The sequence below is a fragment of the Suncus etruscus genome, chromosome 13 (genome assembly GCF_024139225.1).
Source record: "Suncus etruscus isolate mSunEtr1 chromosome 13, mSunEtr1.pri.cur, whole genome shotgun sequence".
Taxonomy (NCBI): Eukaryota; Metazoa; Chordata; class Mammalia; order Eulipotyphla; family Soricidae; genus Suncus; species Suncus etruscus.
Genome location: NC_064860.1, coordinates 92,895,429 through 92,915,189, shown reverse-complemented (window position 1 = coordinate 92,915,189; position 19,761 = coordinate 92,895,429). Strand labels below are relative to the sequence as shown.

The 19,761-nt window shown below is 37.2% G+C and overlaps 1 protein-coding gene across 1 annotated transcript in view; it reads left to right on the top strand.

Annotated features, from left to right (window-relative positions):
- TMEM45A (transmembrane protein 45A) overlaps nt 1-19,761 on the top strand; it is a 110,150-nt gene that overhangs the window by 73,888 nt on the left and 16,501 nt on the right. Inside the window, exons 2-3 of the mRNA XM_049785404.1 lie at nt 12,131-12,322; nt 18,068-18,280. Coding sequence (XP_049641361.1) covers nt 12,133-12,322; nt 18,068-18,280 — 403 coding nt within the window. The 5' untranslated portion in view covers nt 12,131-12,132. The remainder of the gene's footprint in view (nt 1-12,130; nt 12,323-18,067; nt 18,281-19,761) is intronic.

Sequence of the window (19,761 nt, the reverse complement as noted above, 5' to 3'; positions counted from 1 at the left end):
GATTATAGAGAAATTGAGCGCTTTTTTCTCATAATATTTGCCTGTGTCAAATTATTTCTTCTGTTTGCCCAGGCAAGGGGTGGGGAGGTCGTGGTAGTGGAGATCTGATGCCATTTTTTTCTTTTCTCATGGATTCTTAGTTTAAAATGACATTTTGACCACTACGCTGTCATTAGCTTACTGCAAATGTTTTCCCTTTCATTTGTACTTAAGCTTTATTTATTATATTACTGCAGGAGTGCTATTATTACAGACAAGGACTCGATGATCCCTAGCATTATTATTTTTTACCTGAGTAATTTAGCACATTTGATTCCATCACTAAATTTGTTTCAACTTCTTCACTTGTAAAATATGATGATAGTGTCTGTTTCAGAGGTTTCATTTTTTTAATGGTTTTTGGGCCACATTTGGCAGTGCTCAGAGGTTACTCTGCACTTAGAAGTCACTCCTGGCAGGCTCGGGAGACCATATGGGATCCGGGGATCGAACCCAGGTCGTCCACTTGCAAGGCAAATGCCCTACTGCTGTTCTATCACTCTGACCCCTCAGAGGTTTCTTTTAAATATGAAGTGACTTAAAATGCAAGGCTTTTGCTTGGAGAGCAACATGCAGAAAGCTATAACAATGTTAAACTAGTCTTGTGACATAGAAGTTTTTTTTTAGTATGTTATAGACTTTATTAAGTATATTATTATTATGTTAGCTGTTATTAACTATAAAATGACAAACTAAGATGTAGTTGTATTGTACAGAAAAACAATAATGTAAAATTAGAAGTTTTTTTTATTAAACAAAATCAATTCTTTTATTTTTCCCTTTGAGCATGATGAAATTTTAGCTCTATTTCCTATAAACTCTTTATGAAAACTAGCCACAGAGATGAAATGGCAGCTCCACAAATTTCTTATGAATATTTCAGCATGCAATATTCAAGATTATTTTCTTCCCTTTGATAAGAAACTTACCTCATAACCAATTATTAATTTATCAAGCCTCTAGCACTCACACGTATGTCCTGGCTGCAGGAAAGAACAAATTAGAGAGTTTGTTCTTTTTATTCAGCTTTACTGACATCTAATTTTCATGATGTAAAATTCACCCTAAAATTTTAGTGTGTGATTTGAAGTATTGTGTACTTGAGTTTTTTTTTTCCTTTCTTTCTTTTGGGCCACACTGGTGACGCTCAGAGGTTACTCCTGGCTATGCGCTCAAAAATTGCTTCTGGCTTGGGGGACCTTCTGGGACTCTGGAGGATTGAAGCTTGGTCTTTGTAAGATGTTTGCTAGGCAAACCGTCCTAACACTTGTGCCACAGCTTTGGCCCCGGGTTGTTGTTGTTTTGAAGGGGCACTTCTAGTGGTGCTCAGAGACCACTCCTGGTAAGACCAGGGGGACCATAATCTTTACAAACTTTCTGACTCAATCATTAGAGTCTCAACGTCCTTATACTTGGGGCGAAAATTGTACTTAGTCTCATTCATCTATGGGTTTTAAGAAAAATAAAAGTTATTATTGTCATAATGCCCAGAGACAATAGAGATGAGGGCTGAAAGGACCAGCTCACGCTATGAAGCGCACCACAAAGGGTGGTGAAATAGAGGGGAGAAACAGAGAAATAACTACACTGACAACTATCATGACAATGTTAATAAGTGAGACAAGTGGAATGCCTGTCTCCAATACAGGCAGGGGGTGGGAGAGGAGGGAGATGGGGACCATTGGTGGTGAGAATGTAGCACTGGTGAAGAGAGGGTGTCCTTCTTATGATTGAAAACCAACTACAAACATGTTTGTAACATCGGTGTTTAAATAAAGATATTATTTTAAAAAATAAAGTAATTCAAAAAAGAAGCAGCAGCTTAGGTTATTTAAATTAAAGGCAAAAATAAAGTTTCAACGATAGAATAAGCTCATTAATGAAAAGGGATTTCCACATAGTGAATACTTCTTTCTGTCCTAGTTGCAATAACTGAAAACAGTACAAGCTTTTATTTACTTTGAAGAGTTGGGTAGAAACAGCTGATGCAATCTGACATTTGCTCTTGCTATCTGTGTTCTGGTTTTATATTTAAAGATGTTATAAGTCTTCAGATTACCTTACTTTGTTTCATGTTTTCTTTCTTTATTTCTTGCCCCATTTCCTTACACATTTTAAAAGATTAATATTTAGTGAAAATTTTATGAACTTTTTGTTATTCTTTGTTGATCTCCATACCCCCCTATCTCATTTTTTCAAGTTTAAAATTCTGTTCTAGAATTGATAGAATTCAGTATCCTGGTGTCACTTAATTGTCACCACATATTCTAAAACTTTCAAGATTTGTGTGTAAGTTAAAAAAAAAAATCAAATGATGTACTTGTAAAAAATGAAGACCTCGGTTTAATTCTTCGTGTGTGTTTTTTGTTTTCTGGTCCACACCTTATGACCCAGGCTCACTGGATTATATGGGATGCCAGGGATCCAACTTGGGTTGGCCACGTGTAAGGCAAATGCCCTACCTGCTATGCTATTGTCTGGCCCCAAGGCAGACTTCTTAAATAGACTATTAAACAGATTTATTTTGTCTCTGTTTCCTGAACTATTTCTCCTGTCTTCTAATCATTCTAATGACCTGAAAGAGAGATGGCAAAGACACAGGTTCTATTCACATTGCTCTTACAGCAAGTGACACATGAAAAAGGTTAGTTGTTGTGTGGGTGGCAAAAAGAATCCACTGGCAACTAATTTTATGGCACAATGTTTAGACAGCAAGATAGAATGTTCAAAAGGGTGTGGTTCCTAGATTTCCATTTATGTGGACATTGCGACATGTTCTTAAGGCATATCTGTGAGACTTCTTGCTGTAAAGATGAGTACATTACTTTTGTCTCTGACGAAGGATGTATAGGCCTTTCCAGATTTAGACCAGTCAGTATCTGCTTTTCATTTGGAGACAGAAATAATCTTGCATTCTTGGGAGAAGATTGTTGATCTACACTTGACATTGAAGGAAGTGTGAAGGTAAAGATTATTTAACTAAGGGGAAAATTTTTTTCTGTCTTTAGTTCTCTTTCTTTCTATCTTTTTTTTTTTTTCAGCATCTCTGTTTGGTTTTGGTATCAGGGTGATGATAGCTTCATAAAAACTATTGGGGAGTGTTCCTGTTTCTTCAATTTCATGAAAGAGCCTAAAAAGGATCGGTAGTAATTCCTCTGGAAAGATTTGAAAGAATTCATTAGTGAATCCATCTGGGACTGGGCTTTTTTTTTTTTTTTGAGGGGGAGCTGGGCTTTTGTTTTGGGAAGACTTAAATCTTAATTTCCTCTATAGTGATGGGTCTGTTTAGATGTGCTAAATCATCCTGGTTTGAACGTGGAAGGTTATGAGTCCAAGAATTTATCCATTTTTTCCAGGTTCTCATGTTCCGTGGCATAGAGTTTCTCAAAGTAGTCTCTGATTACCCTTTGAATCTCTGCAGTATCTGTAGTGATCTCCCCTTTTCATTTCTTATCCCATTTATTAAGTTTCTCTCTCTTTCTCTGTGAGTTTTGCTAGTAGTTTATCAATCTTGTTTATTTTTTCAAAGAACCAACTTTCATTTTCATTGATCTTTTGTATCAATCTTTTGGATTTCCACTTCATTGATTTCTACTCTAAGCTTTGTTTTTTTGCTTCTGCCTACATATTTTTGGTTCCTTTTGTTGATCATTTTCTAGTTTATAAGCTGTGCAAAAAAAAAAATCTTTCAAAACAGTCTTTCTTTGAAATTTGGGGGAGATGATATAAAATGAAGGGGAATCCAAATGTAAATATATTTTTGCTTGTATACAATTAATGTTGAACATTAAGACAAATAATAAATTATTAAGACAACTAAGTGAAGCTCAAGAGATAGTTTGAGGGCCGGGCGGTGGCGCTAAAGGTAAGGTGCCTGCCTTGCCTGTGCTAGCCTTGGACGGACCGCAGTTCGATTCCCCCGGTGTCCCATATTGTCCCCCAAGCCAGGAGCAACTTCTGAGCACATAGCCAGGAGTAACCCCTGAGCGTTACTGGGTGTGGCCCAAAAACCAAAAAAAAAAAAGAGAGAGATAGTTTGAATTGATGTAGTGGATCAGAATTTACAAATATGTCTTAAAATAAGAGTTACTAATTAAGGATAAGGAATATTTAATTTTGGTGATTTTTCAGATAAAATTTTACCCCATGGTAAATTTATAGTAAATTTAACTAGTTTGTTGTGATCCTAACCAAGAAAATGACAGAAGCTTGCTCTCCGGGATTTTTTATTTTTCTATTCTTTCTATACAGAGACCTGGTCTGTGGTTTATGTGATTGAAAAAAACTTGATTTAGATTTTGAAATTTACTCAATCTTATTTCTAAGTTTTGGAATTAAAAATGGTTCTTGTGTGTGTGTGTGTGTGTGTGTGTGTTAATGGTTTATGTTGTCGGTGGAGCCCAGAATATGATGTTTTGATGTCATTAGGAGCAGAGTTAGAAGATGTACAGAATTTTATCATGAACTCAGCTCAAAGCTAGTGACTAAAACTTGCATCTCACTGTTGTCAGCTTGGCTCACTTTTTCCACAATTTGACAAGTGGCAGGACAGAGTCTAAGACAGGAAGGATGTTTTGCTTCCTATCCTGGTAATTCCCCCTGGGAGTTCTTTAGTTTTTCTGGCAAGTATATTCATGTTGTTGGTGATGAAATTTCTGTGTTCATCTTCCAAGTTTCTTTGAATTGAGATACAATCTAACTCAGAACTATTTTGGCTTTCCCCAGCAATAAATTGCTCTTGCAAACAATAATAATAAGGTACAGTGTGAATAATGGTATTCTAGGATAAAGCTTTTAGGAATTTTTCCTTATATAACTGTTTTCACCTGAAAAATGTAACATGGGTGAATATTTAGAGAAACAATATTTCTAGAAATACTCAGATTCCTAGGTGAATGTTTTTTTTTTTTTTTTTGGTTTTTCGGGCCACACCCATTTGATGCTCAGGGGTTATTCCTGGCTACGCGCTCAGAAATTGCCCCTGGCTTGGGGGGACCATATAAGACACTGGGGGATCGAACCGTGATCCTTTCCTTGGCTAGCGCTTGCAAGGCAGACACCTTACCTCTAGCGCCACCTCGCCAGCCCCTAGGTGAATAGTTTTGAGTTAAGGTTTTTTTTTTTTTTTTGGTTTTTGGGCCACACCCGGCGCTGCTCAGGGGTTACTCCTGGTTGTCTGCTCAGAAATAGCTCCTGGCAGGCACGGGGGACCATATGGGACACCGGGATTCGAACCAACCACCTTTGGTCCTGGATCGGCTGCTTGCAAGGCAAACGCCGCTGTGCTATCTCTCCGGGCCCTTGAGTTAAGTTTTGTTACTTGAAGGTACAGTGAAATCTTTACTTTTTCCCGCATATTCAATTATACGGGACACAACCCAAGATTTAAGAAGACAAGAGTGAGGTCATACCTGAATGTGCTCAGGTGTCAATCCTGGCACAGTATATGGGACTAGACGGGGTGATAGGGATCAAACCTGGATTGGCCACATATAAGGAAAGCACCTTAAACAAAAGCATTGTTTTTGTGGTGAAAACCGAATTGGAATTTTTGTATTGACTTCATTGTAATATATAAAATAAACATTGATTTATCTGATATACACCTGGAACTTACCTGCTCTGTTATAATGCGATGTTACTTCAATAAAATGTTTTAAAATATTAAAAAATAAAAGTGTGAGGTCATGTTTGAAGATTTGGACAATGTATCCCCACCCCCCAAAAGAAAGTGAAATAAGATGAAAGCCTTATTTATTACTAAAAGCAGCTAGGTCTGTTGATTCTCCTAGGCAGGCAAACATGCTGTGTAAAAGAAAAATATTTCCTTCTACCCGAATTGGTTCTTTAGCTGATCTATAATTAAAATGACATTAAGGAAAGATTAACATTAAGGACAGATTAATAATCTTAGCCAAAAATATTCTGTTGGGGCCAGAGTGGTGGCACAGCGGTAGGGAGTTTACCTTGCAAGGCCTGACCTAGGATGGACCGTGATTTGATCCCTGGCATCCCATATGGTCCCCCAAGCCAGGAGCAATTTCTAGTCAGGAGTAACCCTTGAGCATCACCGGGTGTGGCCCAAAAACAAACAAACAAAAAAAATCTGTTAAATTTGCACCCATGGGAGCCCTACAAAAGCCTGATATTTTCCCTGGTAGGCTATTATGGTTTATTTACCATTCTGAGCTAGGTAGACAAGGAGGAAGGCCCTGGACTTCTGTGGGAATTAAAACTATTTTACAGGGAGATGGGAAAAACAATGATAAACAAATTTATTAAAGCTTACAGAGAGAAAAGGACACTGAAAATATGAACAAATAGGTCTTGCTGATTCCTTTCAGTCTTTCAAATCTAGCTCATTTTATATTGTTCTTACCTACAGTTTTTATCTCTAGAATAGATTATCTAAATGCTTTTAGGAATTTAAGGGAATGGTCAAAGGTTTCTTGGACATTTTTTCCAATTTTAGTATATGTGCTGCCGAAGCACAATGCTATTTTTTTTTTTTTTTTTGCCTAGTGGTGTCATTGTAAACCAAAACAGTTAAGTTGGAGAAAATTATTTTCTGGCAGTAAGAGAGTTGATAAGAGAACACGAGTGTTGCCTGAATACTTGGTGCTGGAACACATGTTATCTGCATCTTTCCTCTTGTGGTGTATACTTTCATAGTTTTATGCTGTTTGTGTACTGGGACTTTCTACCTTTGGAGAAGCCTGGACTCTCTCTTGAGCATGTTATTTTCTCTCTTTTCCTTATCTTCCCCACCCCTTCCTCTGAATATAATCTCTTTTTACTTCAAAAAAAAAAAAAAGAGAATAAATAAGATGTTTGACTTCATTTTTGATAAGTTGAATATGAGTGCCATTTTATCAATGACAGTAGAAATGTTTTATAAAACTATCACCTTGTATTATAATTAAGGCATATTTTACTCATTTCCTCTTATTTATTTAGAACCTTGGAGTGCAAATGGTTTTCTGTAGGTCCAATGGAGAGTAAAAAGAATAGACTTATAATCATTAAATTCTAAAAGCTTCTTCTCACATTATAATTAAGGAATAAAAAACAGAAGAAGTTCTAATAATCTTTCATTTCAATAGATGGAGAAATGTTATGAGAGGAATGTAAATTGTATAAGATGATTCTTGCTTTGCTGTGTGAATGTGCAAGAAGAATTTCTCATTTTGTTTTAGTGTGTGTGTATGTGTGTGTGTGTGTGTGTGTCTGTCTGTCTGTCTGTCTGTTTGTCTATGCCTTGCTTGAAGGAGTTGGTGGCTGCATCCAGTAGTGCTCAGAGTTTACATTGTGCTCAATGATCACTCCTAATGGTACTCAGGCGGCCATATGCATTGCCAGAGATCAAACTTGGGTCTCTTGTGAGCAACTGCCTTAACCTACTTGGACTATTTTTCTGGTCCTCACTTTGTCTTACTTTTCTAGATGCGGTCAATTCAGGATAATATAAACTTGCTTAATCATTTTGTAAGTTATTGCTTTGGAATAGCTCATTTTAGTTTTGCTGTTGATTGTCTCATTTTTCAGAAGAATAAACAGAGAGACTGAGAGGTTATGTAAATGCCCAAAGTCATTTAGTTTGTAAATGATAAATTTGAAATTCAGAGCATGTCAGTCTGAATCAAAAGTTATTTCTCAGTTTAAAAAAGTTCTTTTCGGTGCTGGAGCAGTGGCACAGTGGTAGGGCATTTGCCTTGCACGCAGCTGACCTAGGATGAACTGGGGTTTGATTCCCCCAGTGTCCTATATGGTCCCCCAAACCAGGAGCGATTTCTGAACGCGTAGCCAGGAATAACCCTTGAGCGTCACTGTGTGTGGCCCCCAAACAAACAAACAAATATAAAACACAAACAAAAATTTAAAAAGTTCTTTTCAATAAAATATCTCTTATTTATTATTTAAAATGTTAATTTTAAGCTCCTGCAGAATTTGTTTTCCTAATTTTTTGTATTTATATTTGCAATTAGATATTCAGAATTCCTGAAACTGGGTTTTCTGTACTAAGGAATAGTAAACATTTAATACTCCTTAAAGCATCAATTTATAATGTAGATATACTTTTAATCCTATATAAATATCAAAGTCAAGATAAACAGAGGAACTCAATGATAAATATGGCAATTAAGACAATGCATCATACATTGCTAGTGCAAAGGAAACTTATTATTATTCTTAGGTGATTTTCTCATATTAAGAATGAATTCTCAGGACTGGAGAGATAGACAAGGGGTTGAAGGTATGGTCAAGTCTAGTTCTTTTCTTAGCATCTCATATAGATCCCTGAACACTACCAGTAGTGATCCCCAGAACAGAGCTAGGATTATCTCCTGAGTACATTTTGGTGTACCCTCTTCCCCGCCCAAAAAAGAGTTAAGTCTCAGAGAGGTTTAAGGGACCAAACAATACCACTAATTAATTTTGGAGTTAGGACAAGAATCTGCACTTAGCACCACCTACTAGGTTGAGTCAGAGTTTAGAGGTTATATATACTGAGATGTGTTGAAAACTCTATCTTGGGTCTCAACTGCAGATTTAAGAGAATTTGTATTTAAGTATATTTCAGATTCCCCTTCAAAGATTCACAAGTGTTTGAGGAATGTGAAAGGAAAGAGTTTTGAAATGAGAGGCACAATACTCTCCAAAGGAGATAAAGAACTCAACTGGACCAGAGGACTTAGAAATCCTCTTTTATGCATTCTTTCACATTTTTTCTATTGGCATTTATCCACAGGGATGATTCTGCACAATATATTTGAACAAAACATTACCCATGAGTTAAAAAAATCAAATAATTTTAGACTTATTTTATAGCACAAACTAAAAATTAAGAGAAAATGGGTTGGGTAAGGGAGAGGGGAGGGAAAGAGCGAATGAGTGTATGTGTGTGGAAATATGGTGGAAGGCTGGAGTTTGAACCAGACAAGTGCTTCCTGGTACCTCAAATAGAAAATATTTGTGTATATTGTCATATATTGTAACAATTGTGTAAGATAAATTTACAATTTTATTTGACTTGGCATCCATCTGGGGAGTTCTTCTTTTTTTTTTTTTTCATAAATGAAACCCAACTACAAACATGTTTGTAATCATGGTGCTTAAAGACAATTATTTTTAAAAAAAAGTTCACAATAAAGATGATGCAAGCATGAAAAAATATAAAATAAACTCTGTGCAGTATTTAATAACTCATGGCACAGGGTGGAACAAGAAAATATTTGGTGGAAATAAAACTTAGTTTCTTGAAAATTCACAGAGACTGAAGAAACCACTAAGGAACACTCTATTTCCAGCATAAGGAATATGATATATGGTGAGAAAGAGTCAATATAAAGTTTCCATGAACTACATATAGTTTTTCAAGGCTAACCAAGAGGCAGCACCAAGGAGTTAAACTTCTAAATGAAGAGCCGTGAAAAATATAAGAAGGATTCTAAATATATCTTGCAAGTGCCTAGAAAGGACTGATTTTTGGGGGGGGGGGGGGCTATACCTGGTGACACTCACGGGTTATTCCTGGCTATGTGCTCAGAAATTGCTTGTGGTTTGGAGAACCATATGGGATGCTGGGAGATTGAACCGTGGTCTATTTTAGGTCAGCCATGTGCAAGACAAACGCCCTACTGCTGCACCACTGCTCCAGACTCAAGGATTGAACTATTTTATGCAAGGGAGCAACAAAATGAATTTGATTGGTGTTCAGTAATACTCAGCACTGACAACGTGGATGATGAACTGGTATACTTCATAGATTACAATAAGAGAAGTTTACCATGCTATTGACACCAAATACTATAATGATGATAAAATGAAGAATAAGTAATAGAATATAAAACCATTAAAAACAGTAATAACCCTGGTTAAAAAAAGTTAACTCTTACAATGTTATGTGGCATTTCAGTGCCACTTACAGAATTAGTTATCACATTGCTATCATTCATTTGCTCTCCTATTAGGAACAATGAGAATTTTTTTTTATATTTTATGTAAAAATATAAACACTGTGCTTAAAATATATAAAATTTCTTTTATTTTTTTAAATATATAAAATTTCAATTAGAGTAATGATTTGTGCTGAAGTCTCTTGCAAAGCTAGAAGTGACCTTGTTGTTTGCTTCTCATGTTGTAGATGTACTCTGTAAGTAGCTTAATGCAGGGGAAGCGTTAAAGGATACATGTAGGTTATTATTATTATTACTTTTGGTTTATAGTTTTTGGGTCACATCTGGTGATGCTCAGGCGTTATTCCTGGCTATGCGCTCAGAAATCATTCCTGGCTTAGGGGACCCTATAGGACACCAGGGGATCAAACTGTGGTTCATCCTAAGTCAGCCGCATGCAAGGCAAACGCCTTACTGCTGTGCCACCAGTCCGGCTCCTCATGTAGGTTATTAACTGACTCAGCTTTGAATAAAAAAATGCCACAGTCCATAAAACAGAACTAATGGTGTGATTGCTATTAAAACCAGCTTGAAGAGCTTGGGGGTGCATGGAAGACAGATATTGGATATGCTCTAATTGTTTCCTTTCTTTTTCCACACAACATGCTTGATAATCTGAAATTATCTAAAAAAAATGTAGATAATTTCAAGTTATTTGGTGTCTAAACTTAAAACGTAAAACTTTCATATTATTTTCTTTGAAATATACTTTATTTTGGAATAGATACTATCATTTAAATTATTGTTATTATATATATATATATATATATTTTTTTTTTTTTTAGATTTTGGGTCACACCTGGTGGCGCTCAGGGGTTACTCCTGGCTGTCTGCTCAGAAATAGCTCCTGGCAGGCACTGGGGACCATATGGGACACCGGGATTCGAACCAACCACCTTTGGTCCTGGATTGGCTGCTTGCAAGGCAAACGCCACTGCACTATCTCTCCGGGCCCTAAATTATTATTTTTGAGCTTTATGCTTAGTATAGAAATTAAGGCATTTGGTGCCAGAGAGATAGCACAGCGGTTGGGCTTATGCCTTACACACAGCCAACCCAGGAGAAGTTGGTTCAATTTCTGGCATTCCATATGGTTCTGAGCCTGCCAGGGGTGTTTTCTGATTGCAGAGCCAGGAGTAACCCCTGAGCGCTGCCGGGTGTGACTGAAAAAAAAAAAAGAAAAAAGAAAAGAAAAGGAAAGAAAAAAGAAAAAAATTAAGGTATTTACATTACATGTGGCCAACCCTGATTTCTTTCCTGGCACCACATAGTCTGCCTAGCACCACTAGGAGAAATACTGAAGCCCAGATATAGAAATAGCTTCAAAGCTTCAAAGTACTTCCTTCTCACACTCAAATATGACCTTGAGATATCGTACTGTGAGTAAGGCAAACAATTTTATATAGAGTTAACTATGGTTCTGTCCCCATTGAGGCAATGGTTTTCTAAGCCCCTCGAGGAGTTATCAATGAACACGGAACCAGGAGTAACCTCTGAGCATCATTGTGTGTTTTCTAATTTCAGATAAAATAAAATAAAATAAAACCAAACTGAGATTTTTGCTTAAAAATCGTGAGGTTTGGGAAGTCATTTAACTTCTCTACACCTGTATCCCAATTTAAAATTGCGATAATAAGTCCTCATTCACGATGATAATGTAAAACAAAACAAAACAAAACAAAACAAAAAAACAGCTATATGGCCTACTGACAAGTTAAGTGCGAAGTGAATGTAAATATTCTTTTGTTAGAATTTTTGATTTGGGGGGCCAGAGAGATAGCACAGCGGTAGGGTGTTTGCCTTGCATGCTGCTGACCCAGGAGGGACTCGGTTTGATTCCTGGCATTTCTGGCATCCCATATGAGACACCAGCCTGCCAGGGGCAATTTCTGAGTGCAGAGCCAGGAGTAACCCCTGAGCGCCACTGAGTGTGGCCCAAAACCCAATCAATCAATCTATTAATCAATAAAGTTTAAAAAATAATTTTTGATTTTGTAGTGGTGTCTACTGTTGAAAATCCTGTAGAGGTTTCAGAATTGGTAAGCTCTAAGAAGAGCATTCTCTGTGAGAACAGTGACAGTTTAGCTAAATCCTGGGATAAAATGTCTCCATTTTCTCTGTTCTTATATTGGCAGACATGGGGAGTTTCAGAGGCCATGCCATTCCTGGGAGCTTCTTCTTTGTCATGGGTTTTTGGTGGAGTATAAGGTATTCTCTAAAGCATGTTTGCAGAAAGCAGAAGCGGACTTCTTATTTTCATTCCAAAACACTTTTCCAGCGAATAGAATTTGTGGAAGGCATTGTAGTAATCATCATGACAGCCTTTGGTAAGTGGACCTTTTCTATGATTATTTTCTTTCTTTTGGGTATTTTTGAGTGTAAGGAGAAGAGTCAATATAGTGAAATCACTAAGAGGAATACTTTGTATTTACTTGACATAAAGCCTTACATTAGTTTTCAGTGTACAACATATATTCTAGTACATGTGCACAAGAATAAATTAATGTTCTTAAAGTTTGACGATGAGGACTTTTATTTACTTAAATTCTTTATTTTTATTACTTAGTTTCTTTATTTGTTACTCTTTGGGGGGGGCACACCTGGTGGTGCTCAGGGGTTACTCCTGCCTCTGCACTCAGAAATTGCTCCTGGCAGATTCGGGGAACCATATGGGATGCTGGGGATCAAATACAGGTCCGCCCCAGGTCATCCACGTGCAAGGCAAACACCCTACAACTGTGCTATCTCTCTGGCCCCACTTATTTGTCACTTTAATATAAACAATACAATATTGTTTCTTCTTCATAACCATGATTGTGTACTTGTTTATTTTATAAAGCAAAGCTTATACCTTTTATACTACCTTCATCCATTTTATTTACCCTGTCATAAAGTAAATTTTTATTCGAAAATAACATCTAAACACATATATACTAATTTTTATTTCTGATAAATTCTGATAGAATTTTTAGAAGGTGATACTTCATACAAAGGATGAATCAATTATAGTAATAAATTTGTTGCCCACTCAAGGCGAAAATAATTGTTATCTCTTAGATAATTTTTTGGGGGGGGTTTGGTTTTGGGGCACACCTGGCTGCGCTCAGGGTTACTTCTGGCTCTGCGCTCAGAAATTGCTCCTGGCAGGCACGGGGGCCATATGGGATGCCAGGATGTCTTTTCTGGATCAGCTGCATGTAAGGCAAATGCCTTATCGCTGTGCTATCTCTCCAGCCTCTCTCTTAGATAATTTTATATTGGTTATTATAATGTCTGAGCAAGTAAGTTCCATTAGGAATCATTTTTCAAAATGGCAAGAAGCCAATTGAGTATAGGAAAACTTCACTAAGAAATAAACAGCGACGTACAGGCCCAAACTACATGTTCTATTCACTGAACACATTCAAGCAAACTAGCATTCCCTTGCTATTTCTCCTCTCTTCTCACCACTTTCTTAGCTATTTTTTTCTTTTCTATTCTTTTCTTTACTTTCTATCCTTTCTCTTCTCCCTTTCTTTCTAATGTATTTTTCTCTTTTCTCCCTCACTACCCCTTCCATACACCTTACCCTTTCCCCCCTCTGGAAATCCAACTATCCCTCCACCCCTCAATCCCATCCAGACCTCCCTCTATATTAAAACACTTCACCCTCAGTCCTTAATCTATTAGGCAACAAGATCGACCTCCTACCCCAACGAACCAGTACCCAGCACCCAAGAGAAGGGACACCCAGTCAAACCCACACCTTGTCCCGGGCAAGAAAAGATAGCCAACTCCCCTGCGGACTCATGCTGCGAGGCCCTCCCTACCAACTCCCCCTAACGTGGACTGTTTCTTGAAACCGGACCTAGGTCCAAAAGTATCCCCAATGCAAGAACTCTTCCAAGACCTCCCTGCCGCAAATTTTTACCAATCTGAAGAAGGTCAGGGGGTGTGATAGGAAGATGCCTGGGAACCCACACATCACAAGAAAAACCCAAAAGACAATGGGAAAAACTGTACTACCAACATAGGCATAAGACCTGTAATACACCACCTCGTTACCTGCTCTCCCCCAAATGTAAGGTAGTCTTTTGCACCACTTTGGTCCTTTAAAAATTTCGCTAACTCATTTTAGTTCTTTTTTTTTCCCCTTAAATTTATTTATTTATTTTTTAAATGTTGGTCCTATATATACATTTGCGAGCACATACATTTTTATTTATTTTATTTTATTTATTTATTTATTATCATTTTTGGGTATGTGACCTGTGTCTGTTATCCCCTCTGTCCACCCCCAACTACACCGACAATACAATGTAGCTCCACTTCCCCCTGCAAAGACACACTAAATAAAGGGGAAATCTTACTTATAAAAAAAGAGCTCTTATCTACTAGAGATAGGAACTCATAGTTGTTTACAATACAGGGATATCTCCTACCTTGAAAATATGTCATGTGGAATCAACTTAGACCTCAGATGATTAGATACCATTTATCCAGCCTTGAACCCTGGATCCCAGACATAGAATCGGCACAGCTCTTCACAACAGCTGCAGGAAACAAACTCCATCCGGGACAGCCTTAATACTGCGGGGTCAACAACAAGGGCTAGCTCTAACATGATATCCTGACAACGAGGAAAATGTGAACAACTTGACCTTAGAGCAGATTAGCCTACCTTACCAGCTAACGACAAGACAAAACCAGAAGACTTGGCACCCTTTGGTAGGTCCAAAAGCCAAGATCGTGACTTACAGATGACTGGCTACTAGAACCACGACCAGACAGTATACATCTTGGGACCAATAAAAAAGCCCTAGTTTAGGGTTTGAATTATGACTTGCACAATAAGCATGATCCCCAGTCCCAAAGGTCTGACAGAGACAACTGCAACAGAATGGGGCTTCTGGAAGCACAAAGAAAGACGCTATCCTAGGTGCCATCCTAGGCTCAGTGCAAAGACCAAGATCACCAACCACAGACGATGGATTAAAACGACACTGAGGTAACAGAACCTCTAGAACCACAAAGACTGACTTCATCATAAGTCCCACCTCAGGATCTGTGCAGATACTGAGACCTCTAAACACAGAGCTCTGAGTGTATCACCCTGGACAGAACAGAAGTCTTCCACACACCAAAAAAACACCACCGGGAGAATAAATGATCCTGAGCAAAGTCTAGAGCTGATCCCATGACAGTATACTCCAAGGACGGAGAAACCCCATATTTCTTAGGCCAAGTGAATTCCTTTTCGAATGACCCCAATATTTACTGTGCCAGGGCAGGAGGGGAAAAAACAAAAGTACAAAAAGCACAAAACCTTGGTTATTTTATATATATATATATACATATATATATTTTTTTTTACCTTCATTTATTATTGTTATTATTATTTTTATTTACCTAGCTATTTTGGTCGATTTCTCTGTTTGGGTGTGATTATTGAAATCGTTGTCCCCAATTATACTTATTTTTTTCTCTTCTTTTCTTTTCTTTCGTTATGTGCTATGCCATGTTTCTTATTCCAAGACCATGGCGTGTTTTTGGTTTGTTTGTTTGTTTGTTTTTAGCTTTGTTTTTCGTCTGTTTTTTGTGGTGCTTATTGATATAGCTGGAGTCCTCACTGGATAATTGACACTTTTTTTGGTACTGGTGGAGTGTTTCACCTTCTTTCTCTCCTTCATCCCCCAAATCGATGATGAGAGCCTCTAGAAGGATTCCGCCCATTTTGGGAGTATTAGACTCTTACCCCAGTTTATTTATCTTCTCTTTTTCAGGCAAAACCACGCAACTTGAACTAGCTAGTCCTGCCTACAGTTAGAGGGGGAGATAAGGGAGGCATCAAGACCAAACAGGTGCAAGACTACTAAGCAGTGGGTTTGATACAGAGGGGACCACATATTCTAGCCGCCCTGGGGGTGAGGGAAGAGGAAACGGGAGGTAGGACAAAAACGGAAGGGTAGGGAGGACAATTTGGTGATGGGAATCCCCCCTGATTTTATGTAAATATGTACCTAAAATGTTATTGTCAACAATATGTAAGACACTATGATCAAAATAAAATTTATATTAAAAAAAAAGAAATAATTGCTTAGAGCCTGTGCAGGGGGATCTGGCCTGAGGAAAATCTTCTTTTGCAATATATAATTTGTATAATTCTCAAATGGGAATGGGGAGTTAGATTTGATCAATATAAGGCCTTTATATTGATGATGAAGGCTTTATGAAAGTATTTTGTGTTTTTATTAATATATATTTTTAGTGTTTTGTGTTTTTAAGACTTTCATTTTAGGAGCCGGAGAGACAGCATGGAGGTAGGGCATTTGCCTTGCATGCAGAGGGATGGTGGTTCAAACCCTGGCATCCCATATGGTCCCCTGAGCCTGCCAAGGGTGATTTCTGAGCACAGAGCCAGGAGTAATCCCTGAGTGCTGCCAGGTGTGACCCAAAATCAAAAAAAAAAAAAAAAAAAGACTTTCATTACAGCCTCATCGTTATGAAAGACAAGATTTCCCAATCTCCATTTGGATTTCTTCTTGATTTGTGTATGGCAATAGGTCTTGCCATGAAATAAGACATAGCCATGAAATTGCAAAGCCATCATATTACAAATTCATAAAGAGAAGAATTTCTTAGCAAGATTATATGGATTAAAAAAAGGCACAATCTTTAAGAAAGATTAGCTGTGCAACAGGCTAGACTAGTAGTTTTTGAGATAAATATCAGAGATTATATAGATTATTATATATAATATATATGAATATTATATATCAGAAGGAATTAATCAAACTCTATGAGTCAGAAGTCACAAACCTGAACCCGAGTTCATTCAGAATTCTCTCTAGTGATTACATTAACATTAAGATCATGAAGACTATTCTAACAATGAGAATGTATGAGGGAAATAGAAAGCCTGTCTAGAGTACAGGTGGGGGCGGGGTGGGGAGGAGGGAGATTTGGGATATTGGTTGTGAGAATGTCGCACTGGTCATGGGGGTGTCCTTTTATATGACTGAAACCCAACCAGAATCATGTTTGTAACCAAGGTGTTTAAATAAAAATATTATTTAAAAAAGATCATGAATGATAATAATTACGTTAGTTATATTATGCATGAGAAACAAAGATCATTAGTTCTGAAGATCTGAAGTAGCTTTGACTAAGTTGGTGATCCTTGACTCAAAGTATTTATCCAAATTTATTCAAATTAGTGCTTGGAATTTTTAACTAAGTTTAAGACATCACTACGTAACTATCAGTACGTATCTATCACGTAACTATCACAAGGTAACTATGGTTTCGAGGAAGAATCAATGTTATAGGGATGCTATATTGGACGATGAGTGGACTAATCTTCATACATATTGGCACTTATTTTTGCTTTTCTAAAATAATTTATTAAAATATGTTCTTCTGTGGAGTGAGTCTATTTTCTTTAATTTTTAATTGGATTAAAATATAGTTAATACAAAGTTATTCATAGGGAATTTTATTTTATTTTATTTTTTATTTTATTTATTTCATTTTTTAAAATAATATCTTTATTTAAGCACCATGATTATAAGCCTGATTGTAATTTGATTTCAGTCATAAAAAGGACACACCCCTCCACCAGCATATTTGCACTTTTTTTAGTACATTTTTTTAGTACAGTTCTGAAAAGGTCCTTAAAATTGTTCTATTTTCTAGAACTAAGGAACTCGAGACATCTTGAAGGGTCTTTAAGGATTGTGGTTCAGTGGCAAAGCACTTGGCTTGCATGTGTGAGACTCTGAACCCAGTACTATGGAGTCTCCTGAGCATTAAGCAGGGAGTAACTAGGTTCCAGACTCTTCCAGGTATAAACCAAAACCACCAAAAAGTGAACAAATAAAACAATGACACCTTTAAAATATTAAATCCAATGGTTAGCTGCTAGATCTGAATGGCTGCTAGGTTATTTATTATCTTGCATAATGTCAGATTATTGTTGATCAGATTTTTAATCAATCCTTCGTTTCATAAGCGGAGATGATGAAAATCTTGAATGAATTAAAACTTTAGACATGGCAACTACATGAAAAAAACTTTTCTCTTTTTCTCTACAGGCATGATTGCAGAACAACTGACAGTTGGTGGGCCCCATTGGTCTTTATATGATTATAAAGAGGACCAGTGGGTTAGTCTCCTTAGTTGGCATCATTTCAACATGTATTTCTTTTTTGGACTGATGGGTGTATCTCAAGTCTTATGTTTTATTTTTACTTCAATTCCAAGCTCCTTACCCATGTTAATGTTCGCAAATGGTTTATTTGTGGAGGGTAAGTATATTTACAATCATAATAATTTAGTGTTTGATGTAACATTGGTTAATATCTCCACTATTTGTTTCATGGTGACTTGGATACCGTGAACCATCGAATATTGCTTATTATTTCTGGGTTATATGGAGATTCTCAATGTTACCATGTTTAGCATGTGGTACAACTTAGAACAGTAAAGCATGAATATTTTTTGTTAGACACTTCTTATTTTAGGCTACCTCTAGATCAGTGATGGGGGTCACACCTGCTGGTACTCAGGGAACCATGTGATGTCAAAAACTAAATTCCAGTCTCTTAAATGCAAAGCATGTGCTCCAGCCCACTGATGTCCCCTTAGCTTGAAGATGATTTAATTCTTAAAATGAGGTGACTGCTCAGAGACGAGTAGCTTCCATCACCTACTAACTAGCCTTCTTGATATCGAAATAATAGAAACAACCTGCTATGTGGTTAGAATATAAAAGAACGGTGGTTCGAATCCTGGCATCCCGTATGGTCCCGGAGCCTGCCGGGAGCGATTTCTGAGTATAGAGCCAGGAGCAACCCCTGAGCACTGCCGCGTGTGACCCAAAAACAAAAACAAAAAGGTTTTTTTTTTTTTTTTGGGGGGGGGGGTTGTTTCTTGTTTGTTTTAACCCAGCAATGCTCAGAGCTTACTCTTGGATCTGCACTCAGGAATTGTTCCTGGCAGTGCTCAGAGACCATATGGGATACTGATCCAGGATACTGATTTTATTTTTGAAAAGATGATGAAAACCAAACTTTTTTTTGTTTACTTCATATCTATATTTCTACAAATAGAAACACTGAGGACAAGTGCCTAAAGTTTATTTTCATTGTTGCACAAGTATAAAATAGGCTGGTTATAGAATTTTCAAAAGCCTTAGATTATCAAGGGCAGTTAATTAATACCTAAACACCTCTTTCCATACTTGAAGACAAGAGCCTCTCTTTTCCTATGCTCTTTGAAGATAATACCTAGATAAAAAGGTGCTAATCACTAAGAGTCTGACTTTTATATCTCAGTAATTTATATTTATATATAATATCTATTTAAATTTTTTATTGAAACCATTGTGATTTATAAAATTCTTTATAGCTGGTTTCAGTCATACAATGTTTCAGGGCCAATTCCACCACTAGTAGCAACCTCCTTCTACCAATGTTCCCATTGCCAGTAGCCCCTGACTCTTAGACTGCCAGCATAGCAGGTCCATTTTAAGTTTTGATTGTTCAAGTTTGGGTCTCATGATTTTATGGTTGTTCATTCTGGCTTGGTTATTTAGTTCTGTCCTTTCCTTACACACAAGGTGACTCCTATCAGAGCAGAAAGTGAGCTCAAGGGATTATACACGGTACTAGGGATTGATCCCAAGTCAGCTGCTTGCAAGGCAGGTGCCCTATCCACTCCATCCCTAATAAACATCTTATTCATTTCATCTAAAAGAAGAGGACAAAGATAAAACTGGACTCTATCC